We start from the raw sequence: 23,986 nt of genomic DNA, 5'->3' as shown, positions 1-23,986 counted from the left end.
CTAGGTACGTCCAGTGGATGTGACTTGGGTCTTTGACTCTGTGACTTTTAAAAGCTGTGTAAATAAAAGGCTGGGAATGTCAATTTTAGATGGGTTTTACACCCACTTTGTATATGGAAACACTGGGAAAATGGGCAGTTAGTATGAGAGAAGCCTTTAGGTCTTTTAAATACCAATGATTTAAAGAAATATTGGTAACACTTTACTTAAAGCACACATGTATAATGCATTACAGATAATCTACAAAAAGCATTATAATGCATTCATTAAGTATTATACATATGCCTATAACTATTTATAAAAAGGCATAACACATTATAGCCATGTTTATTATGCATTATACTGACTATTATACTGCATTGTAAAGGTATCAATAGTGCACTATAGATTCATAGAGCTTCATAGAGCATTCATAATGCACAATAAACATGGCTATAATGTGTTATGCCTTTTTATAGTTATAGCGGTGTTTGTAATTTTTTATTAATGTATTATGCATTATGAAGGTATGTATAATGTATTATGATGACTGCTATAAATAAAGTGTTACTGAAATACTACAGGTTTGTGGTCAAGACCTGGAGACATACAGGCAAACTGGCCAACCCACATCTTAATACCAATAGCAAAAACCCTAAAAACCTGCTGGAGCCATGAGGATCAGATATAAAACAGTAGGGTGAACAGATGAAGAGACATTCAGAGTAGGGCCCACCTCTGGCGAAGGTAGGCTGGAGAGGAGCTTGTCATTAAGGGGCTTGCTAAGCAGCTTGTCCCCTAGGATGGTGCAGAGGTGCTTGGCCATCACTGCCTGCTGCTCTACTGTGCAGTGGTTCTCCAGGGATAGTACCAGGGGGTACGGGGAGGCCTGGCAGGCAAGGTGGTAAATATGGAATATACTCATGAGTGTTCTTCAAGAAAGAATCAGTAACTATTGGGTAAAAGAGGCTGGGCCAGCTCTGCATTACAGGTTATCAAGAAACAGGGTTTGATGAAAAAGGCTGATTCTCTTAAGAGACCACAGAACAATTATTAAAGGAACATTCGTTGTCTTGAATTGTCCCTGGAGGAAGCAGCAGCAAAGTAAGAGCTAAATATGTAAATAAGTAAGTATTATTTTTTCGTTCCACATCCTGCAAACAGATTATGACCCCATCCTGCCCTGGACCAGTGCCAGTTGATTGTGCAGGTCCTCACCTTGAAGGCATATTCTGCAATGGTCTCAATGACTTCCCGGAAGGTCACCTTGGATGTGAGGGTGTGTCCATGGTAGATAACAGGCTCACCACTGTCACCATCCCAGCAGTCCAGCTCCACACACCGGCATCCCTGGTTCAGAGCTCTGTACACCCACACACACATATTGACACGGCACTTAAGCATACATACACATACACCCTTACAAACACCATCTTGTCACAGTAATCTAAGGTATAATATGCATTCTGAAACTGCAGAAAAGGATAAAGGGTGGTCAATGAAAATGGTCTTCCACTGACCACACAAACACAAGTTACACAATCTCTGATGAGGACTGGCTGGGGATTGTGTATAATTACTGAAGTAAACCTTGAAATTCCTCTCTACATCCTTGAGTGTTTGTTTTAAAGATGAGGTCAAAAGTACAAATGTACTATACAGCACAGTTCTCCAGTTCCAGTCCTCTTGGGCCAGAATCGAGCACAGTTTGCAAATTTCCCTACTCAAACACATCTTAATCAGCCTATCACTGGGTTTAGTTGGTGTGTTTGAGCAGGAAAATCTGCAAACAGTGTTGGTTTCTGGGCGTCCAGGACCAGAACTGGGAAATCCTGCTGTACACAGCTCCAAATTCTTCATGAATCAACAGAATGTTTGGATTGGCTACAAAGGTCATCAATGTGACATTGGGCATGTTTCAGTGTATAAGATGCAATACAGTTACTTTACAATATTCAGTGGCATTCTGGCAACATCAGAAACTCACATGCAACTGAAAAATACAACAATGACTGAAAAAGGGGCAGTGTACTTCAACCATTCCTACAAGGACACCAATCTGGTTCCGGTTGAGTGAACGCTGGTGCGTTTTTGCTGCCGCTGCTCACCGGTATTCTTATTTTTAATTTTATTTTTAAATATTTTTAGTAAACACCTTTTATCTATTTATATTTTCTGACACTACTGGCGGATTTTGCAAGAGTTTGAGTATTGGGCCTAGTTTAACCTACCGGTTTGTTTTGGCTGCGGTCTCCCACGGACTACAATATCTGACGGATTCATTTTACCTGGCTGCCTGGTTTTCCGGCGTCTTCCCCTGTGATGTTGTCTGGTAGGACCTGTGTACTGTTCGTGTTTGCCTGGACTCTCATGTCGTTGGTCCATCGACCTGGTTTTGGCCTTTACCAGTATACAGCTGATGCGCTCCTCCGACTTCGCTTTCACCTGGCTGCTCTACCGCCGGCTGTGCTTCATCCTTACACGGACATCGCATTTTTCCCTCGCCGAAAGTATATTCATCGGGGCTCTCGCCGGAACTTTCATTATGACAACGCCAAGCCAATACAATCTTTCTGGTCCACTTCTCGTTGTTCTCCACTGAACTCTGACCGGGCTGTTAACCACAGTGTATTAGCCAGCCTGGCCAGGTCGGCTAACACTTTCGCCAAATCTGATAGCACCTGTGTCAACTTCGGTCTGCTTAACATCCGCTCGCTTACGAGCAAGGGACATCTCGTTCAAGACCTCCTCACCGACCGTAAGTTTGATTTTTTCTGTTTGACTGAAACGTGGCAGCAGCCCAAAGATTTCTCCCAGCTCAACGACTCCACTCCCCCGGGGTTTGTTTACACCTGTCAACCTCGGGAGTCCGGCCGTGGTGGAGGTCTTGCGGTAATCTATCGTGAGAATTGGAAAGTTCGGTCGTTGTCGGTACCTATCTTTAGTTCTTTTGAATCCGTTGTTTGTCAACTCTCGGGACCTGTTCCAACTGTTGTAGTTGCTATCTACCGTCCTCCAAAGCCAAATTCTGATTTCATAAGTGACTTTGCCGATCTGTTGACCCACTTGGCTACTATTTCTCCTAATATAATACTCCTGGGTGATTTCAACATACATATGGACAACAGTAATCATCCTCTCACCATAAACTTTTCATCCTGCCTCGACAGTTTTGGTTTCAATCAATATATAAACTTTCCCACTCATACTAAGGGCCATACTTTGGACTTAGTTTGCTGCTCTGGATTAACTCCTTTCAACTGTAAGGCTGACGAACTGCCAATCACTGATCATCTGTTACTCTCTTTTAATGTTAAAATGACCCTTTCTGTATTAAAGAATCCTCGCACCATTTCTTACCGTAACATCAAACAAATTAATTCTGACACCCTTTCTGTTGCTTTTTCAAGTATTTTGCATTTCAATAACTTGCTCACTTTAGATGATCTGGTTTCTCATTATAACAGTAGTCTTAATAGTATTTTAAATTCTGTTGCTCCTATAAAAATCAAATCTGTATTATTTTCTCAGTCAGCACCCTGGTATACAGCTGAACTCAGGCTTATGAAAGCAAAGGGTCAACAGCTTGAACGTCTGTATAAAAGAACTGGTCTCACAATCCATAAAGAAATGTATAATAATCATATTTCATATTATAAGGAATGCATTAATCAAACCAAATCTACTTATTTTACTAACATTGTCTGTTCAAATGAAGATTCTACTAAATCACTGTTTTCACTGCTTAACTCTACTTTCAAGCCACCAGATTCTCTACCTATTCACCTCTATTCATCTTCCTTTTGTGACTCTCTAATGTTATTTTTCATTAACAAAATTCACAAAATCCATCAAGACTTGGTTCCTGATGTTTTTTGTAGTACCTCTCCTGAAATTATGTTGCCATTACATTGTTTTTCTGCTTTTCAGCTTCCCTCTGTTTCTGATATTTCAGATCTTATCTGTAAGTCAAAATCCTCCACCTGTCAGTTAGACCCCATTCCTACACCTCTAGTCAAAGCCTGTCTACCCTCTCTGCTTCCCCTTATTTTTGCAATCATTCATTCTTCACTAACCACTGGAACCGTTCCTGTTTCTTTCAAAACTTCTGCTATCACCCCAGTATTGAAAAAAACAGGTCTTGATCCTAATCATTTTGATAATTTCCGCCCTATCTCAAATTTACCATTCCTTTCAAAAATTCTTGAAAAAATAGTTGCAACCCAGATTCATTCTCACTTAACTAATAACAATTTATATGAACAGTTTCAGTCCGGTTTTCGCCCTCTCCATAGCACTGAAACAGCACTCATAAAAATAACCAATGACCTTCTTATGGCAGCTGACTCTGGGTTTCTTACCATTCTTATTCTCCTTGATCTGAGCGCAGCCTTTGACACTATCTCTCACTCTGTTCTTCTTAGTAGGTTAATCTCCATTGGTCTCTCCCATACACCATTAGATTGGTTTAAATCATATTTGTCTGACCGCACTCAGTTTATCCAGCTTAAATCTTTCACTTCTCAGCCTTCCCCTGTTGCCACTGGTGTCCCCCAGGGATCTGTTCTGGGGCCCCTCCTCTTCATTATTTACCTTCTTCCTCTTGGTCATATCTTCCGTAAATATAATATTCATTTTCACTGCTATGCCGACGACACCCAGCTTTATTTGTCTACTAAACCTGATTCCACTCTTCCTCCACCTTCCCTTAGCCTCTGTTTAGCTGAACTTAAATCATGGTTTTCTTCAAACTTTCTTAAACTTAATAGTACTAAAACAGAGTTTCTTCTAGTAGGCTCCAAATCAACAATATCCAAAACTAATTGTTTTCCCATTGCCATAGATGACTCTTTGGTTTCCCCGTCCCCACATGTGAAAAGCCTTGGTGTCATACTAGATAGCACTTTATCTTTTAATTCACATATCAATAATATCACTCGGTCTGCATATTTTCATCTGCGCAACATTAATCGTCTCCGTTCTTCTCTCACCCCACACGCCACCGCCATTCTTGTCCATAGTCTTGTCACTTCCCGTATCGATTACTGTAATTCACTCTTATTTGGTCTTACTCAAAAATCCATCAATAAGCTCCAACTTGTCCAGAACTCTGCTGCTCGCATTATCACCAGGACCCCTTCTATCCACCGCATCACTCCTGTTCTGCAGCAGCTTCACTGGCTACCAGTTAAATATCGCATCAATTTCAAAATCCTCCTGTATACATTTAAGGCCATACACCACCTCTCCCCTCCATATTTGTCTGATTTGGTTCAGGTCGCCATTCCATCTCGCTGCCTCAGATCCTCTTCCTCTCTTCTTCTCTCTGTCCCTTCCCACCGTCTTGCCACTATGGGGAGCAGGGCTTTCTGCTGCTCTGCTCCCCGGCTCTGGAATTCGCTTCCTCCCGACATTACTAACATTACTTCTCTTCCTCTGTTTAAATCTAGACTCAAAACTCACTTGTTTAAAACTGCTTATTCCATATAACCATTTTTTGAATCTGTCTTCTTATTTTGGATTGTTTTTTAAGGATTATGTTAATTATCTCCTTTTATGTTTGTTTTATCATTTGTTGTGTACAGTGCCCTTGAGTGTCTTGAAAGGCGCTTTTAAATAAAATGTATTATTATTATTATTATTATTATTATTATTATTATTATTATTATCTGCTTCAAAAACCTGGTCTATTTCACCAAGAGCATGCCTGATTCTGGTAGAGGTACTGCATGTTGGCTGACCCTGCACTGTGTCTTCCAAGCTTCTCATGGAGAACAAAATGGGGCAAAAGAGAATTTCTCCATGGGGATTACAAAAGTATCACTACTGTGTCCTTATTAAATTCTCATTAAATCCTTCATCGTGTTAGTTATGTCTAACAGACCAAACACGACTAATTGTGAAAGGGAATATTGAGCCATCTAGCCACGGCAAGTTGAGAAAGGGAGGAAACATGAAACATGCATGTGTTTATACCTGATGTAGGGCTCTGTGCTGCTGGCACTGGTCACCTGGTCCTTGGTGAGGTAGGTATTGTGAGAGGAAGAGATGAAGTAGTGAACCAGTGGCTGTGTCATGTCCTGGTACACTTGTGAATGGTCTCGGTTGAACACGTCGTTCTCACAAGACAGCATGTATAGCGTAAAGCCATTCGGGGTCATGAACTGGTTCTTCTGAGCTGTTGTATTGGACAACCATATGCATATGCATTGTTATTTGGTTTGAGGTGTAAAAGCAACGTCAAGACTGAAATAATTTAATAGTAATTTTCACGGACTTGTACTCAATGTAGTAATTGTTAATATTGAAAAACATTTGTTACCGATGTATTTAAATGATTTTGAAAAATATTCCCTTGCTTTTATGCATTGCGCTTTTAAGTATTAAATTACTTGGGAATTAATTTACAATCATACTTTTTAAAGAGCATCAACATTTTACTCAGTAAATATATTTCTAACGGGGCTATTGACATGAAATTTACACCACATGTTGGTAGCTGCCCAGATAATCCACACATACAAAGAAATCAAAACAAATACATGCATAAATTAAGTGATGTGTAATACAGTGAAATGACAGGGAATAAATGTTGAACACATGAAGAAAAAGAGATGCAAAAAGGCATGGAAAGCCAAGAAACCAGCTGAAATCAGTCAGTATTTAAAAAGCAATCCTGCCCCCTTTCAGTGCAAATAAATGGTTTAGTCCTAATTGATGGCCTATAGAAAAGTTTCTCATTACACAAGATACATCTCATGATGGGTAAAAGCAAAGAGCTCACTCAAAACCTTTGCACCCTAATTATTGCAAAACACACTGATGACACTGGTTACAGATGCATTTCTAAATGTCTGAATGTTCCAGTAAGCACCGTTGGGGCCATAATCCAGAAGTGGAAAGAACATTACTTCACCATAAACTGGCCACGACCAGGTAAGATTTCTGACAGAAGAATCAAGAGAATATTCGGAAGAGCTGTCCAAAGACTTCACAAAAGACCTAGAATTAGCAGGTACAGTTGTTTCAAAGAAATCAATCAGTAATGCACTCAACCGCCATGGCCTCTATGCCTGCTGCGCAACAGTTGGACAAGTCAATGAAATACTGGGAGAATATAATCTAGTCATATGAGACCAAAATTGAACTCTTTGGATGTCATTGCATACACCATGTTTTGGAGGAGAAATGGCACCACACATCACCCCAAAAAGACCATACCAACAGTGAAGTTTGGGGGTGGGAACATCATGGTGTGGTGCTGTATTTCAGCATATGGTGTTGGCAGACTTCATATAATTTAAGGAAGGATGAATGGAGAAATGTAACAAGATATTCTTGATAAGAATCTGCTGCCATCTGCCAGGGTGCTGAAGATGAAATGAGGGTGGACATTTCAGCAAGACAATGATCCCAAACACACAACCAAGGAAACTCAAAATTGGTTTCAGAGAAAGAAAATAAATCACAAAATCACAGCTGAGCAATGCATGTGACTAGTTTCTCCATTCAGGAGGCATCTTGAAGCTGTCATTATCAACAAATGATTTTCAACTAAGTATTATATACAGTTGTGCTCAAAAGTTTACATACCCTGGCAGAATTTGTGATGTTTTGGCCATTTTTCAGAGAATATGAATGATAACACAATAACCTCTCTGTCACTCGTGGTTAGTGGTTGGGTGAAGCCATTTATTATCAAACAATTGTGTTTGCCTTTTTTACATCATAATGACAACAGAAAATATCCAAATGACCCCGATCAAAAGTTTACATACCCTAGTTCTTAATACCTTGTATTGCCTCCTTTAGCATCAATGACAGCTTGAAGTCTTTTGTGATAGTTGTGGATGAGACACTTTATCTTCTCAGATGGTAAAGCTGCCCATTCTTCTTGGCAAAATGTCTCCAGTTCCTGTACATTCTTGGGCTGTCTTGCGTGAACTGCACGTTTGAGATCTCCCCAAAGTGGCTCAATGATATTGAGGTCAGGAGACTGAGATGGCCATTCCAGAACCTTCACTTTTTTCTGCTGTAGCCATTGACAAGTTGACTTGGCCTTGTGCTTTGGATCGTTGTCATGTTGGAATGTCCAAGAGCGTCCCATGCGCAGCTTCCGAGCTGATGAGTGCAAATGTTCCTCCAGTATTTTCTGATAATGTGCTGCATTCATCTTGCCATCAATTCTGGCCAAGTTCCCTGTGCCTGTGTAGCTCACACACCCCCAAAACATCAGCGATCCACCTCCGTGTTTCACAGTAGGGATGGTGTACTTTTCATCATGGGCATTGTTGAGTCCTCTCCAAATGTAACGTTTAATTTTAGTCTCATCACTCCAAATAACTTTGTTCCAGAAGTTTTGAGGCTTGTCTCGGTGCTGTTTGGCATATTGTAAGCGAGCTATTTTGTGGCATTTGCGCAGTAATGGCTTTCTTCTGGCCACTCAACCATGCAGCCCATTTTTCTTCAAGTGCCTCCTTATTGTGCATCTTCATACATCCACACCACTTTTTTTCAGAGACTCCTGTATGTCAGCTGAAGTTATTTGTGGGTTTTTCTTTGCATCCCGAACAATTTTCCTGGCAGTTGTGGCTGAAAGTTTTGTTAGTCTACCTGATCGTGGTTTGGTTTCAACAGAATCCCTCATTTTCCACTTCTTAATTAGGGTCTGAACACTGCTGACTGGCATTCTTAATTGCTTGGAAATCTTTTTATATCTTTTTCCTGTTTTATGAAGTTCAACAACCTTCTCCCGCAGATCCTTTGATAATTCTTTTGCTTTCCCCATGGCTCGGAATCCAACAAAAATCAGTGCAACACTGAATGACTCATGTCAGGAGCCTAGAAACTCATTGACTTTTTATACACACCCACTAATTACAAGCAAACAGATCACAGGTGAGGATGGTAACCTTTAGTAGTCATTTACACCTGAGTGTGTCAACCTGTGTCTATGTTATCATGCCAGAATTTCGAGGGTATGTAAACTTTTGATCGGGGTCATTTGGATATTTTCTGTTGTCATTATGATGTAAAAAAGGCAAACACAATTGTTTGATAATAAATGGCTTCACCCAACCACTAACCACGAGTGACAGAGAGGTTATTGTGTTATCATTCATATTCTCTGAAAAATGGCCAAAACATCACAAATTCTGCCAGGGTATGTAAACTTTTGAGCACAACTGTAAATTTCAGTATGTGTGTTCAATACTTATTACCTGTGTCATTTCACTTCATTACACAGAACTTCATTTATGGATTTATTATTTTTTATTTCTTTCTATGTATGGATCTTCGGTTGTCATTGACATCTGGTGTAAATTTCATGTCAATAGCCCCATTAGAAATATATTTACTGAGAAAAATGTTGACGTATTCAATACTTATTTTTCCCGCTGTAAATACATTAGCTTATCAAATTCCAAAAGGCTCCTTAAAATGATGTGTTACAGAAGGCCTGGTTTTGTGTTCACATGCATCCCACTTTTAAATGAACAAAACCCAGAAAGCAGAGTTAGACCAAGATGCTACAAGTGGCTGTATCATGTGCTGGCATCAACCTACCCCACTCATTCAGCTCATAGGTCAGGATGAGGCTCTGAGCATGGATGAGGGAGGCATCCTCGCCCTGGTCACGCAGGAACTCCTGCAGATTGGTAGTAGACAGCACACAGCCATTGCTGGAATAGTGCAGGAACACTTGGTCCAGCTCAGGCCGGCGCAGCAACTCCCGGCAGAACTCTTCGGTCTCAGCATAGTCAAGGCGTCCATCAGCAGAGTGGTCACACTTCTGCAGACAGGAGTTGCATCCAAAAGTAAGTCACATGGATACTGATCTCTCACAAATACTTGAAATAATATATATATTATATGTTATATACCTATTGTTTTAAAAGAGATGAGGGATTATATAATTCCTTGGTAAGACCCCACCTAGAATATTGTGTGCAGGTTTAGAAAAGGTGCAATGTAGGGCTACGAGAATGATTCCTGGTCTTAGAGGAATGTCTTATGAGGAGAGGTTAGCTGAGATGAATCTGTTTAGCCTCGAGAAAAGGAGACTAAGGGGGTCCAGGTATATACACTGCGTTCCAAATTATTATGCAAAACATATTTTTCTTAGATTTTCCAAATTACCTATATGAATTGCAGTCATTGTAATTTTCCAGTCATCAACTATTAGAGTACAATTGAAAGGTTTTTGAACAAACTGCCCAATGATAACAGTATATTTTTTTAAAATAAAACACTCAAAATGCACTGAAATGCATGTTCCAAATTATTATGCACAACAGAGTTTCCAAACTTTTCATTTGTATAAAGAACAAAAAATGGTCATTTGTGAAATTATAAGCATTAGCAGGTTATTACAAACTGAAATCAAACAGTATTCAAGTCAAAACTTTATTATAGGTGATGTTACATTTGCACATAGGACCCCTTGTTCGAAAGGAGCTTCTGAACTCTCCCATCCATTGCATTTGTCAGGTTTTGGATGGTATCTGCTTCAATTTTTTTGCATGAGGACAGAATGGCCTCCCAGAGCTGTTGCTTAGATGTGAACTGCCTCCTACCATCATAGACACACTTTTGATGATGCTCCAGAGGTTCTCAATAGGGTTGAGGTCAGGGGAGGATGGGGGCCACGCCATAAGTTTGTCCCCTTTTATGCCCATAGCAGCCAGAGATGCAGATGTGTTCTTTGCAGCATGAGACGGTGCATTATCATGCATGAAAATGATCTTGCTGCGGAATGCACGGTTCTTCTTTTTGAACCATGGCAGGAACTGCGCTTTGAGAAATTCCACATACTTTATGGATGTCATTTTTACCCCGTCAGGGATCCTAAAGGGGCCGAACATTTCTCTACCCATGATTCCAGCCCAAAACATTACTCCACCTCCTCCTTGTTGGCGCCGTAGCCTTGTTTGCATGGGGTGGCCATCAACCAGCCATCCACCACTCCATCCATCTGGACCATCGAGGGTTGCACAGCACTCATCGGTGAACAAAACAGTTTTGAAGTCAGTCTTCATATATTGTTTGGCCCACTGAAGCCGTTTCTGCTTGTGTGCAGTGGATAGAGGAGGTCGAAAGGAAGGCTTACACACAGCTGCAAACCTCTGGAGGACCCTGCATCTTGTTGTTCGGGGCAAGTTGGAGGCACCAGCAGCTTCACAAACTTGTCTGCTGCTAAGACAAGGCATTTTTGCAGCTGCTCTTTTAACCCGATGTAATTGCCTGTTGGAAACAGTCCTGGATCTTCCCTTATCAGCACACACATGTGTGTGCTCTGAATCAGCTACATACTTCTTGATTGTGATGAAGTATCTTGGCAATGTTGATTGTTGTCATGCCTTGACCTAAACACTCGACAATTTGTTGCTTCTCAGCAGCCGACAGGTCCTTTTTCTTTCCCATTTTGGTTGAAAATGTAGGCTGCTTATGTGGGACAGCCTTCCTAAGTAGTGTTGCCTTTAATTGGACACACATGCCAAATTAATTAGCACAGGTGTCTGCAACTGCTTTCAGTGATATAAAGAGCCCCGACACATATCACCATCCATGCGTTCAACTGACAAACAAAAAAATTCTTACCTTATCACTCCTAAACACTTTTTGCATAATAATTTGGAAAGCAGTGTAAGATTCTAACAGATCTGGATGCTGTTCAGCCAAATGGCTATTTCAATATTAGTATAAATACTAGAACTTGTGGCCATAAGTGGAAATTAGCAGGAAAACATTTAAAAATAAATTTGAGGAAGCACTTCTTTACACAGTGTGTAATTAGAGTATGGAATAGTCTTCCTACTAGTGTAGCAGAAGCTAAAACCCTGGGTTCCTTTAAATTAGAGCTAGATAAGATTTTAACAACTCTGAGCTATTAGTTAAGTTCTCCTCAAACGAGCTTGATGGGCCGAATGGTCTCCTCTCATTTGTAAATTTCTTATGTTCTAAACGCATAACTGTATACTGAACATGGCCAGGTACAGTGGATTTTGTTCAAGTACTGAACTACTGAAAACCAGTGTAATTTACCATTAAATCAATGAACAGGCGTACAAAAAGAAAAAAAAAAACATGCCACACATATAGACAGTTCTATAAATATTCAGGATGACACATCCAGAAGCTCTGAGATATTGAGCACAGATGTAGGGGTTGTCAATCCTGACAAGTATTTATCACACAGGAATTTCAGATTTCCTGGCAGGGAGTGTATGTGTGTTTAAACATAGATGAATTGGCTTGGATGAAATGAATGAGTGCTTATGTGTGTCCTGGATTTTTCATTCATAAAATCTGGTTGTGCTTTACAATAATTATATACATACAGTTTGTGTGCAGATTTACAGATAAGTAATTAATTATATTATCTTTGGTCTAGGATGTGTGCTGCAAAAATGGTCAAACCTACCATGTCCTTGGTTTGGACACAACTGCAGTAGCAGTTGCTCTCAGAAGTTTACTGGGGTAATAGAATCTGTTCTAGTTACCTATCATGTTCATAATGCACAGACTACACAGTACCCACACCATAAGAGTAAGTAATGTGTCATGTGTCATCATTTGTACAATGACTATATCACTTGGAGCACCAACCTGGAACTGATTCTTTAACAAGAAACTGGCCGAATGGGCCCTGGGGACATGCAATTAATTCTTTTAGTATAGCTATGGAGGCATATGGAGTGGCAAAGTGGTGCAATGGTTAGTACTGTTGCCTCACATGCCTATGACCTAGGTTTAGTTCTCAGTTAAGGCATGCTGCCCCCCCCCCCACACAGTCCAAAACCATGCTGAGACTAAGTGGAGTTACCAAATTGCCTACAGGTGTGAACGGTGGGTTAGTGTGCCCTGTCATGGGTTGGAGTCCCATCCTTTATTTGTTAGTGTGTTTGTGCTGAGATGTTACCTAGTCAGTAACAGTGATGGCTTTAACCCCTACACATGTCAGCAATTAGTGCCCACCTTGAAGAGGGAGCAGGCGTACTGCTCATTCAGATCGATGTTGACCATCTGCAGCAGGCGCTGCACTTCATCGTAGCTCATCTTCCCATCCTGGTTCTGATCTGCTTTCCTCAGGTAGCCTCGGATCCAGGTGTGAGGAGTCAAGGGTACAAAAGTTGAAGGTTGCAAAAGCACAAGAGAGAGACCAGAACCTGAACTCACAGGCCTGTGACACCACAGACACACAGCAACAGCGAGTTCTGACCTCACAGGCCTATGACTTCACAAACACAAGGCCACAGAGACCTGGGCCTGTGACTCCAGACTGCGCTGACTTTGAAGCTGGTTGGCACAGCAACATGCAGGTACACAGCAGTGACTTATATTTATAACTAAACACACACACAGACACAGAGTCAAAACAGATGAAAATAGGAAATCTTTACAAAGAAGATGATTCACAGAGGCATACACCACAGGTACATTCTGGGACTGTAGCTTTATGAAACACTAGTTGCATTCAAACCATTGGGCTCAGGCTTAGCCCAGTCTCCTGAGTACAGTGGAGGATATTTATCCAGTTTCTCCTTCTGGGTCATGTTGTTCAGCCTGTCCTGGAGGGTGCGGATCCCATGGATCCAACTCTGAGCCTCCTCCTCAGTGGAGCAGCATAGGTCCAGGCTCTTGCGGACCCCTTTGAAGACCACAGTGAAGCACTGGCCCTCCGGCAGGGACACCCCCAGCCTTCGCAGTACCTCTGACTGGCAGCCCTCGCGCACACACTCCACATCTGCCACTGAGACTGCATGGGCCCCGGTGGAGGGATGATATACAGAGTGAGAGAAGTAATAAGAGATACAGCAGAAACTTTCAAATGTCCTCCTTGTTGTGGAATGCTTTTATTCATCCAAAAAGAAAATAAACTAAATTATCATATTGTACTTGAAATTCTAAAATGCTGCACTGATGGACTGTAAACATGTGAATACTGATCTTTAGATAGGGAAAGTCACACCTAAAGTGTTTTCTTAATAAGGAAAAATATCCAAAACATCTGATGTTTGTGAAACTATAATTCTTTCCTTGACTGAGCAGAGTTTTCTTCTCTCCAAAGCTTATTTAAGCTAACAACAATAAATGAAATGAAGCTTCATTTGTAAAATTACAATAGAATGTGTTTTTTTCCACATTTTCCATCTTGCTCCCTTTTTTTGAAGGCATACACAAACCTTGCAGAGAAAGCAAAGCTTAAGGGTTACAGCAGTGTTTCCCAACCCAGTCTTCAGGGAACCCCGGAAATTCCGCGTTTTTGCTTCCTCTCAGCTCCCAATGCACCCGTACCAGTTATTCTGCGTTCCCTGTTGTCTGGGAGCTGGGAGGGAGCAAACACATGGACTGGCCAGGGTTCCCCAAGTAGTAGGTTAGGAAACACTGGGTTAGAGAACATAGCCCATACCTCTGGATCATTAAGGACATGATATGGATTGGACTTAAGGATTGGACTGCTGAGAACTCCTTTTGATTGCTTGAGGCATTCATAAAAATGATTTTCTGGAGAAGAAAAGGTGAGCGCTACCATCAGTCCTGTGTCATGCCAACAGTAACGCATCCTGAGACCATTCATGTGTGGGGTTGCTTCTCAGCCAAGGGAGTGGGCTCACTCACAATTTTGCCTAAGAACACAGCCATGAATAAAGAATGGTACCAAAACACCCTGGAGAGCAACTTCTCCCAACCATCCAAGAAGAGTTTGGTGACAAACAATGCCTTTTCCAGCATAATGGAGCACCATGCCATAAAGCAAAAATGATAACTAAGTGGCTCTGGAAAAACATATCGGCGTTTTGGGTCAATGGTCAGGAAACCAATGGGAGACCTTAATCCCATTAAGAACTTGTAGCCAATCCTTAAGAGGCGGTTGGACAAACAAAAACGAAAACCAATACTTGTGTTATTCTGAAAACTTTTGGCCATGACTGTAGTCCAAAAGTATGACATTGGGAAAGGGACCAAACCCGATGCTTCAAAAAAGTTTGGGGCTCATTTACCACCGCACTCGACATGAATGTAAACTAAACCCATGGAATGACACACATAAATAAACTCACACATGCACAGACACACACATTGACACTACAACTCCTCAATGCATTCATAACCCAATTGCTGCATCTCATAGGCTCTCACAACTTCACAGAAAATCCCTAAATATCCCAGATAGGCTTTGCTTTGTCTTGTCCTGTCCTGTGTGTCTACATCAATCTGCATGGTCTTACAACGTCATGTCTTGTCTGTCTTACTGCCATGTGTTATTTTTCCATCTGTGTACTGTTATGTCAAAATGGGGGATGGGGTGAGCCAGATTGGGCAGAGGTGGGCTGATTTTGAGTGGCTTCACTTATTGCATTAATCTGTTGTTTAACTAATTAAAAAAAAAGTTGTCCTCCGAAGGTGGGGAGATTGGTTGAGTAGTAAACAAAAAAATTGCTTCAGTTTAATTAGTTTTATTTCTAGGGATAGATTGAAAGTTGTAGAAATAATTTGTGTATTATGTTTACTTTACAGAAACCAACATGAATACAATGCACATTATGTACTGAAAATGGGCCAATAACTTTTCTTGATAAAGATTTACATGAAGAAGAAAAAATGAACACATCTTTAGCTAAATAGTATTATAAAACAATAACAGAAAGTATTTGATATTTGTTTTTATTTTATATCAGTTAGTTCTGGAAACAATATTTATTTTTGTTTAGTTATTTAGTTGTTTTATTTCTGTTTATGAAACACCTAAAGTACAGTTTGTTGGTGGGTTTTTTCTTTGACTGCCCCTTCTTGAGATTGAAAGTGGGGACCCTAATTGCTGGAATCTGTGGCTTATAAGCACTTTCATTCCATATGTTCTATGGGATGAAAATCCTTTAAGTGGTTAAATAAGTTGTATTTCCAGGTTTAATTGGCAGAAGTTTCCATTTGTTGCCAAAGTACTGCCATACCACTCACGTCTTGTGACACAGTAAAGTACTGCCATACCACTCACGTCTTGTGACACAGTAAAGTACTGCCATGCCTTGTTTATCCACAATATCTCCTTTTTTAAGAGATATTGTGGCTGCTGAGCTGTTGCTTTCTTCACCGACACTTGAAGCTCCCTATGAGAAGCACTTATCAAAGCACTTATGTAAGTCGCTCTGGCTAAGGGCGTCTGCCAAATCCTGTAAATGTAAATGTAAAATATGAGGGATTGCTTGTCTCTTTCAAGATATTACCAGCACTGCAGCATGTGGGGTGCTCCACTAACTCAATTAACCTTGTTGTGCATTTGTTGGGTTTAGGCTGTCTATTCTTAGAATGCCATATGATTGACTGGAATTGTTTCTGTGATGTGTGTTGATGTGTACTATCAAACCTTGTTCCTTACTGACAGTTTAGCAAAGTTTCTCATGTTCTTATCACTTAAATTTTGTACGATGATATACAAACTGATATCGCCTAGTCCTACTCTCAGATCAAAATTGACAGTGATATCATAACTATTAAAAGTGAACAATACACGAGGCAACCAGTTGCTATGTAACTATACTAGTATATAGGACCAAATAATAATTTCAATACAATATATTTATTTAAACCCTTTATTAATTAGTTTTAGTCTAGTCCAGTTTCTAACTGTACCTCATGCTCTACATTGAAGTCCCAAAGCAAACTGAATGATCTCCCATAGTGTCATGTCCCAAAACCAGATCAAGCCCAGACCAGTGACCCTGCCCGCATCCTCATTGCTAATTTTCTGAAACACCTGCAACCAATTTCCAGTTTAATTAGATTTGTACTATTCACACCCAGCAGCTTACTATGAGGTATTGTGTTTTCTCCCTTGTGTTTATATTTTTCCATGTTACTTTGTGTCAACCCCTTGTCTGACTTCTCGACTCTGTGTTTTGATTAAAATTTGGATTATATTCTGCCCTGGTTTATTCATCACTTACTGTATACTTCTTGGTCAGTATATCTGTACAGAAAAAGGAAATCAGCAACTTTACCTAACCACTGAAATCCACCCTCCACCAGCAGTAGATAAATACACCCCTGTACTGGCTGGCTTTCCGACGCTTTGGTCCACAATCCCCCCACGTATCTGCATGTAGCCTGGCTAGGTCACTCTAGTTTTCATCCTGCGCTATATGTCCTGGTCTCAGCTGAGCCCTATAGAAGTTTTTTGACACAGGCTTCCATTACCTGTAAGCCGCTGAGCATCTGGGACAGATTTGTTTACTAAAGCCAAACATGCTGCAAATACAATTTCAGACTTAAATTGAGAACAGAAGATGTTCTTCTTCTTTTCCTGTAATAAGTGAATATTATTGGCAGGGGGTTTGTGTGCTTGTGTATATTTCAAATAAGCTGTCGATAAGACCGTCTTCTTTAAACACATATACATAAATAAATGAATGCATGTAAATATTGAACCAGGCTTCCTCATGTTTGCACATTTCAGTTTTTCAGCATGCTGAAAATAGTACATGCTACCATTCAGCATTCATTGGATGGGCAGGATCAGATGGAGGGCAGCAATCAAGAATAGTGGGCACTAAGGTCTTCAGCTTCAGGGCCCTTATATTTTGGAATGGTCTGCCAGCTCATGGTCAGGATGCTGAATTGATCTGTCTATAAATCTTGCCTGGAGACCAATTACTTCAGTTTAGCTTATTCGCTCCATAACACATAACACACTGTGACTATGGCTGCTGGTGCTGCTGCACATGCCATTTTGGTTTAATGTGCTTGTCCATTAAAGTGTCTGCATGTCCTGGCCGCCCATGCTCACTGCCTTCCTTCCCACATGTCCCGATGGTGCCCGAGATGGGTACCATCTGAGCAGGAGTCCTGGGTAAGTCCTATGGAAGCATGACATTGTGGATGTAGCTTACAAATGGTGACATCATGAGTGTACCCTTCAATTTGCCAGCTTACATAGACCTACTTAGAGAACTGACTCACTAATGAACTCCGACTATGACCACAGTTTACACTTTGCTTTTATTAAAGCAGACTCATTTCTCTGGTATTCCATAATGTGTTGGGCAGCCAGTTGACCATGGATTCACAGAGATATTTTCCCCCTTACTCAGGAGGTTTTGGTTTCTCTCCTCTATTGTCTTCTGGCATTCTTACTTTCCCTTTTCCATGTTTCAAGCACCACTTTGTAAAAATGATGCAGTAATGGATTGCACTGGGGTGACTGTGTTGTGAAAGGCACTATAAAAAAATAAGATGAATTGAAAATCATGTCTCAAGCTTTCTTGCAGCCTGTAATGATGTAAATGCACGGTCACTAATGATAGATGGAGCATTTGGGTGTATTCAGTGCAAAGGTGGGCAGGATAATGTGTTGGTGGTCAGAGAGCAAAGCCTTTCCCCTGCATCCAGCCAGAAATCAGATGAGAGTTCAACGTGGCCAAAAATACTCCTGTTGAGGCCTGGCAGTAATTTATGGTTACCTTGATGTGTGTGAACCTACCTACAGCAGAGAAGGCTGAGATTCTATCCTGTATTTAGCTCTAGGGAAAAAGCCACAATTTAAGGGAGCACTCCATGAACTGAATCAGATCCTCTCATTTGAGTCTGCTTCAGACAAGGAGTAACCCCCGTCTATACTTGGGAGATTTAAGCTGTGCTTGTAGTTTCCTTAATGGCTTCCATCCAAAGTGGAAAGTAAACCACCAGACTTTTCCACTCCGTTATGAGTTTCCATCTTTTTGTTTTTCATGACCTTATGTTCCTTTGCATTGGCTGGGAGCTGGAAGCACTATATTTGAAGAACTTGCCAGGTTTCAATTCCAATTCAATGGCCAAAGAAGACTTCACATAGCAATGTAACTCATTTAGGGCAGCCCCTCCTGCCAGACTGTAATAAAAGGGTGAAGTTAGCATGTAGCTTTTCTTTGTACTCTGTGAATGCTATGCATGAGTGGGTGGGCCTCATTTGGGTTCACTGAGTGTCTTACATGTCTTCTGTCTAGTTTATCACCAAACTGCTTGTAGGAGATTCCACACTTCATTCAGCTTTTCTCTGAACTTCTTCTCACTAGAAATCCTGAATTCACAGAAATCCAAATATATGTCACCACACTTATCGTTTTTAAAACAGTGAGTAAAAGCTAATTGTTTAACTGTCTCCTCCCAGCAAACACTATCCCTGTCCCTCCTCCCAGCACACCCTATACCTGCCCTCCTCCCAGCACACCCGATCCCTGTCCCTCCTCCCAATACACCCTACACCTGCCCTCCTCCCAGCAAACACTATCCCTGTCCCTCCTCCCAGCACACCCTATACCTGCCCTCCTCCCAGCAAACACTATCCCTGTCCCTCCTCCCAGCACACCCTATACCTGCCCCCCTCCCAGCAAACACTATCCCTGTCCCTCCTCCCAGCACACCCTATACCTGCCCTCCTCCCAGCACACCCTATACCTGCCCTCCTCCCAGCAAACACTATCTCTGTCCCTCCTCCCAGCACACCCTATACCTGCCCTTCTCCCAGCAAACACTATCCCTGTCCCTCCTCCCAGCACACCCTATACCTCCCCTCTCCCAGCATACCCGATCCCTGTCCCTCCTCCCAGCACACCCTATACCTGCCCTTCTCCCAGCAAACACTATCCCTGTCCCTCCTCCCAGCACACCCTATACCTCCCCTCTCCCAGCACACCCGATCCCTGTCCCTCCTCCCAATACACCCTACACCTGCCCTCCTCCCAGCAAACACTATCCCTGTCCCTCCTCCCAGCACACCCTATACCTGCCCCCCTCCCAGCAAACACTATCCCTGTCACTCCTCCCAGCACACCCTATACCTGCCCCACTCCCAGCACACCCGATCCCTGTCCCTCCTCACAATACACCCTATACCTGCCCCCCTCCCAGCACATGCTATCCCTGCCCCCCTCCAAGCAAACCCCATCCCCTCCAAGCAGACCCCATCCCTGTCTCCACACTCACAGCTCTGCCGTTCCTTGGCTCTGCTTGAGATCTTGCTCGACTCGCACCACACAGTCAGCCCATCGTCCAGCAGGCAAAAGTGCCGGCTCTTCTGCCAGCGTGATGATCGCACCTTAATCATTTTGGAGCCTCGTGTCATCAGGCAAATATCCTCATTGTCCTGAAGCCCTAGGAGGGAAAGAATAGTGCTGTAAGCCTCACATGAAACCTCCAAAACCATAAAATTATTCTGCAGAAACACTTGGAATATGGAAATCAATAGGAGTGTAACAATATACTGTACTCAGCCCATGAGACGAGACAAGACCCGATAGTGAGACAAGACGATATTTTAACAATACTTTAGGGAACTCTTCAAAGAGGAAATATATTACTGGAAAGCAGCCTTTTATTTGATTAATTTGAAAGACAAAAAATGCTGAATAATGCAGATGTATGGTGAAATGTGTTAAATAATCACCATCACCATATGCAGTAAAGAACAGAACAAATTTCTAGCACCATAAAATATTTCACCACAAACTCAAGTATTTGACTACTCAATTGAACATAAAATATAATATAAATAAAACAATATAAATAACAAACATAAAACTTTTTTTTTCTTCACTGGTGCAGTGGATTTAAGTAAAGAACTATGATGATGCTGCAAATGGCTTTGCACAGTAGTAGCGTTAGCCGTTGTGTATGGCATTATTTTCCTGCAGTGCTTACAGATGGTTCATGTTTTGTCTGTAACCTTTTCACCGTTCATATTTTCCGCTGAGTACCCAAAATGCTTCCACACAAAAGATTTTAAAGTTTCTGGGGCATCTACTATAGTACTTTCGTCAGACGCCGACATGCTTACAGCAGCTGATTGGCAGTGCCTTCGCGAGACCGCTTTTCACTCCGAAGAGAAATCTCATCATGTTATAATACTGCGAGATCTCGTGACACGCCTAGAAATAAGTGCTGTCTAATGGGGACACATTAATCCCCTTTTTGAGGAGTAAAGGGAAAGTAACATGTCTAGTTATGAAGAACCTAGAGAATGTCACAGCTATGAACTGTGTCATTTACTTTCCTGGAAGGTGGTTCTGATATCCTGATATTGGGTTAAACCTACTGCTCTCTCTGCAGCTGAGGGAATATTAATAATTTTATATTTATATTACATTGTGGGTGTGTTTAAAATGTTGAGTCAAAATTATCTTTGGAGTGCGTGTGTGTGTGTGTGTGTGTGTGTGTGTGTGTGTGTGTGTGTGTGTGTGTGTGTGTGTGGAAGTTTTCCCTTTTGAGTCCAAGTAAGTGGCATCCAACTATCTGAAAATAATTATCCTAAATATAAATACAATCCAGTCACTTTTACTCCATCAATGTGCTTTACTGTAGATCTCTGGATACAACAAAGGCTATATATGATTGCTTTCACATAAAATAGGACACACAAAAAAATCACTTTACAAAGTTACAGAAAGTGTTTCACATACTTACATGCTATATACTTTATTATATTTGTCATCAAGTCAGTTGCTGTATTGACTGGGGATGCAAATCCTGCCTCTGCATTGTCAGTGTATGCAGTTTGCATGTTCCCCTTTTGTTGAGAAAGCAGACATCAAAAGGACCACTCCAAGAAAAAAATGTGGCCAGAAAGGAAATGTTTGCTTGAGTGTCACTACGGAAATCAAGCACATTTGTACTAGACTTAAGTTCACTGCATCTCTCTAAATGTAACCTTATCAATTGAAACTTAGAAAAAACAACAGTCAATGTCTGCGTTAAAAAGAAACTGAGAAGAAGGGGCTTAAATGTGGAACTGTGTTATACCACCAAATATTAATTTACACATTAATCTTTGTGCTAACCAAGCAATATCCACGCCATCAACACCAGTGCTTGATGGGAAATGATTATAACTAAAAACCAATTAGCCCTTACTGACTTGTGATCGACCAGAAAAAATGGAGACTAGCTTTCTGAAATACTTACAGCTCATTTTTGCCATTTAATTTTCACTTTTGGAATTTGACAGTCTAGCTTTAGAGCAACCTGACACCTGGCACAGTCAGGCAGAACCCTGAAGTAAGACACTCTGCTAACAGTGGCCATCAGAGTCCAGCATTAAGGACTCCTACCTAGAACAAATACTAGATACAAGCCCCATTATGAGAACTGCTAAGCTGACTGGTAAATCCACTTTTTATTAATGAAAACATTCAATATTTTAATGGTGCAAATATTTTTCAAACATGAAACCACGACAGCACGATGGTGCATTGATTGACTGTCACCTCATACCTCTGGGACCTGGGTTTAAATCGCAATCAGGATTCCATGTGTGTGGAGTTTGCATGTTTTCTCTGTGTTGTCATGAGGTTTTCTGCAAGAACTACTGCTTCCTCCAACAGTCCGAAAACATGCTGAGACTGATTGTAGTTACCAAATTGCCCATAGGTGTGCATGTGTGAGTGACTGGTGTGTGTGTGCTCAGTGATGGGTTGGCACCCCATCCTTTGTTGTTCCCTGCCTTATGCCTGTTGCCTCCAGGATAGACTCCAAACTCCCTGTGACTCTGAATAGCACAAGTGGTTTCAGAAAATAGACAGATGGATGGATGAATCCTCAATGCCACAGAGGAGCTGTAGGATAGATGAGAAAAGGTGTGATGTTGTTTCTCCAACCATCTTCATGCTACATATTGCAGGGTAGGTACTATGTAATCCATTTACAGTTCTTGGCACCCACTTAATTGCTGTTTAAATAATTAAGTGAAATTCTCACCTTCAGATAACATAGAAGTATAAATAATTTCTAAATATAGTATTCAAAATATTCATGATATAATGCTGAGCTCAGCAATGAGGATTATGCACCCAGCACATTATCTGATTAAGTGAGGATTATGCACCCAGAACATTAGCTGATTATCAAAGCAGCTGTGTGAGTTGTTGGTCAAATAAATCAGGCTGTATTAAAATGGACATAAAATATACTGCATGTCTTCATGTCTGAAACACTCTGTGTGATATGGCCCTATGTCTCTAACATGGTGGCACTCACATTTAAGCCACCATCCTACCCTTTATGCAACCATAACTTCTTGAAAATCCACCCAGTACGAGCAGTCATTACATTAGTTATAATTAGCATAAGTACATATAATTTAGCATATTATATATAAAGTCAAATTTAGCAAGTGTGCTTTTTTTAAGGCAGCATTTATAGGCAACTGGATGTTTCTGCTGCAGGTGTGGGAACAGCTAAAACATTCGTACAAAAAACAAAATATTGGTGACATAAACGTAGGCTCTCCATGCACTAACTTTTTACAGCAAATTTTAGATGTCTGTAATGTTGCCGAGTTTTAACAATTCACTTAAAGATTAAGGGAAAATAAGATGATTTTATGGGTCACGTGAAGCAATAAAAGCAAAGCCCAGCATCAGTGATCCTTTATCATACACCAGAATTCAATCATTTGATCAGCCAGAGCTGAAGCTCTAATTACAGACATGGGAGAGCTCCACATAAGGACAGTTTCTTGCGATGGCTTTGCTGAGTAGATCTATACACACATAAAGCAATGTTTTGGCATTTACCTCATGGTTTACCAGCATGAGATTTAATTCTGAATTCCAGTCATGTTCCTACAGCCTTGCAGTCTGGGCCAGTATTTTTAATCGTGACAATAATTATAGTGGCATCTTTTTCCATCAGCATCTTACTTTGAAATTACTCTTTCGAAAGCTAGCATAGTTGCTGAGACCAAGCTACTGCAATGGTGATGATACTTAGGGAAAACACACTTGAAAATGAAAATCCTAGAATTTATATCAGCTGATTTATTTCATGTTGGCATGTATCATGTATCATCAGAATAAGTGGTGGGAAAACCTTAGTGCTCAGATTCATTTGTCTTCCATTTTGTCTAACCTAATTTATTTGTCCTTAAGGTAAATGATTCGTTCTTTTAAGGGAGATATTGATTTCTTTCGCAGTTTAGCTTGCTGTAGCAGATCTTTTTATACACATTTTTAACCACTTGAGAGATTTGGACATA

The 23,986-nt window shown here is 41.0% G+C and overlaps 1 protein-coding gene across 1 annotated transcript in view; it reads right to left on the bottom strand.

The window, feature by feature from the left end:
• Positions 1 to 23,986, bottom strand: part of LOC125724113 (1-phosphatidylinositol 4,5-bisphosphate phosphodiesterase delta-3-A-like) — a 38,002-nt gene that overhangs the window by 11,413 nt on the left and 2,603 nt on the right. The window contains exons 2-8 of the mRNA XM_049001061.1: positions 19,942 to 20,109; positions 13,510 to 13,738; positions 12,958 to 13,087; positions 9,547 to 9,772; positions 5,956 to 6,157; positions 1,198 to 1,342; positions 716 to 868 (exon numbers count right to left, since the gene is read on the bottom strand). Coding sequence (XP_048857018.1) covers positions 716 to 868; positions 1,198 to 1,342; positions 5,956 to 6,157; positions 9,547 to 9,772; positions 12,958 to 13,087; positions 13,510 to 13,738; positions 19,942 to 20,109 — 1,253 coding nt within the window. The remainder of the gene's footprint in view (positions 1 to 715; positions 869 to 1,197; positions 1,343 to 5,955; positions 6,158 to 9,546; positions 9,773 to 12,957; positions 13,088 to 13,509; positions 13,739 to 19,941; positions 20,110 to 23,986) is intronic.

Source organism: Brienomyrus brachyistius, unplaced genomic scaffold, assembly GCF_023856365.1.
Source record: "Brienomyrus brachyistius isolate T26 unplaced genomic scaffold, BBRACH_0.4 scaffold55, whole genome shotgun sequence".
In the NCBI taxonomy this organism is placed as follows: Eukaryota; Metazoa; Chordata; class Actinopteri; order Osteoglossiformes; family Mormyridae; genus Brienomyrus; species Brienomyrus brachyistius.
The sequence above is the reverse complement of the archived record's forward strand: the minus strand, read 5'-3'. Positions and strand labels throughout refer to the sequence as shown.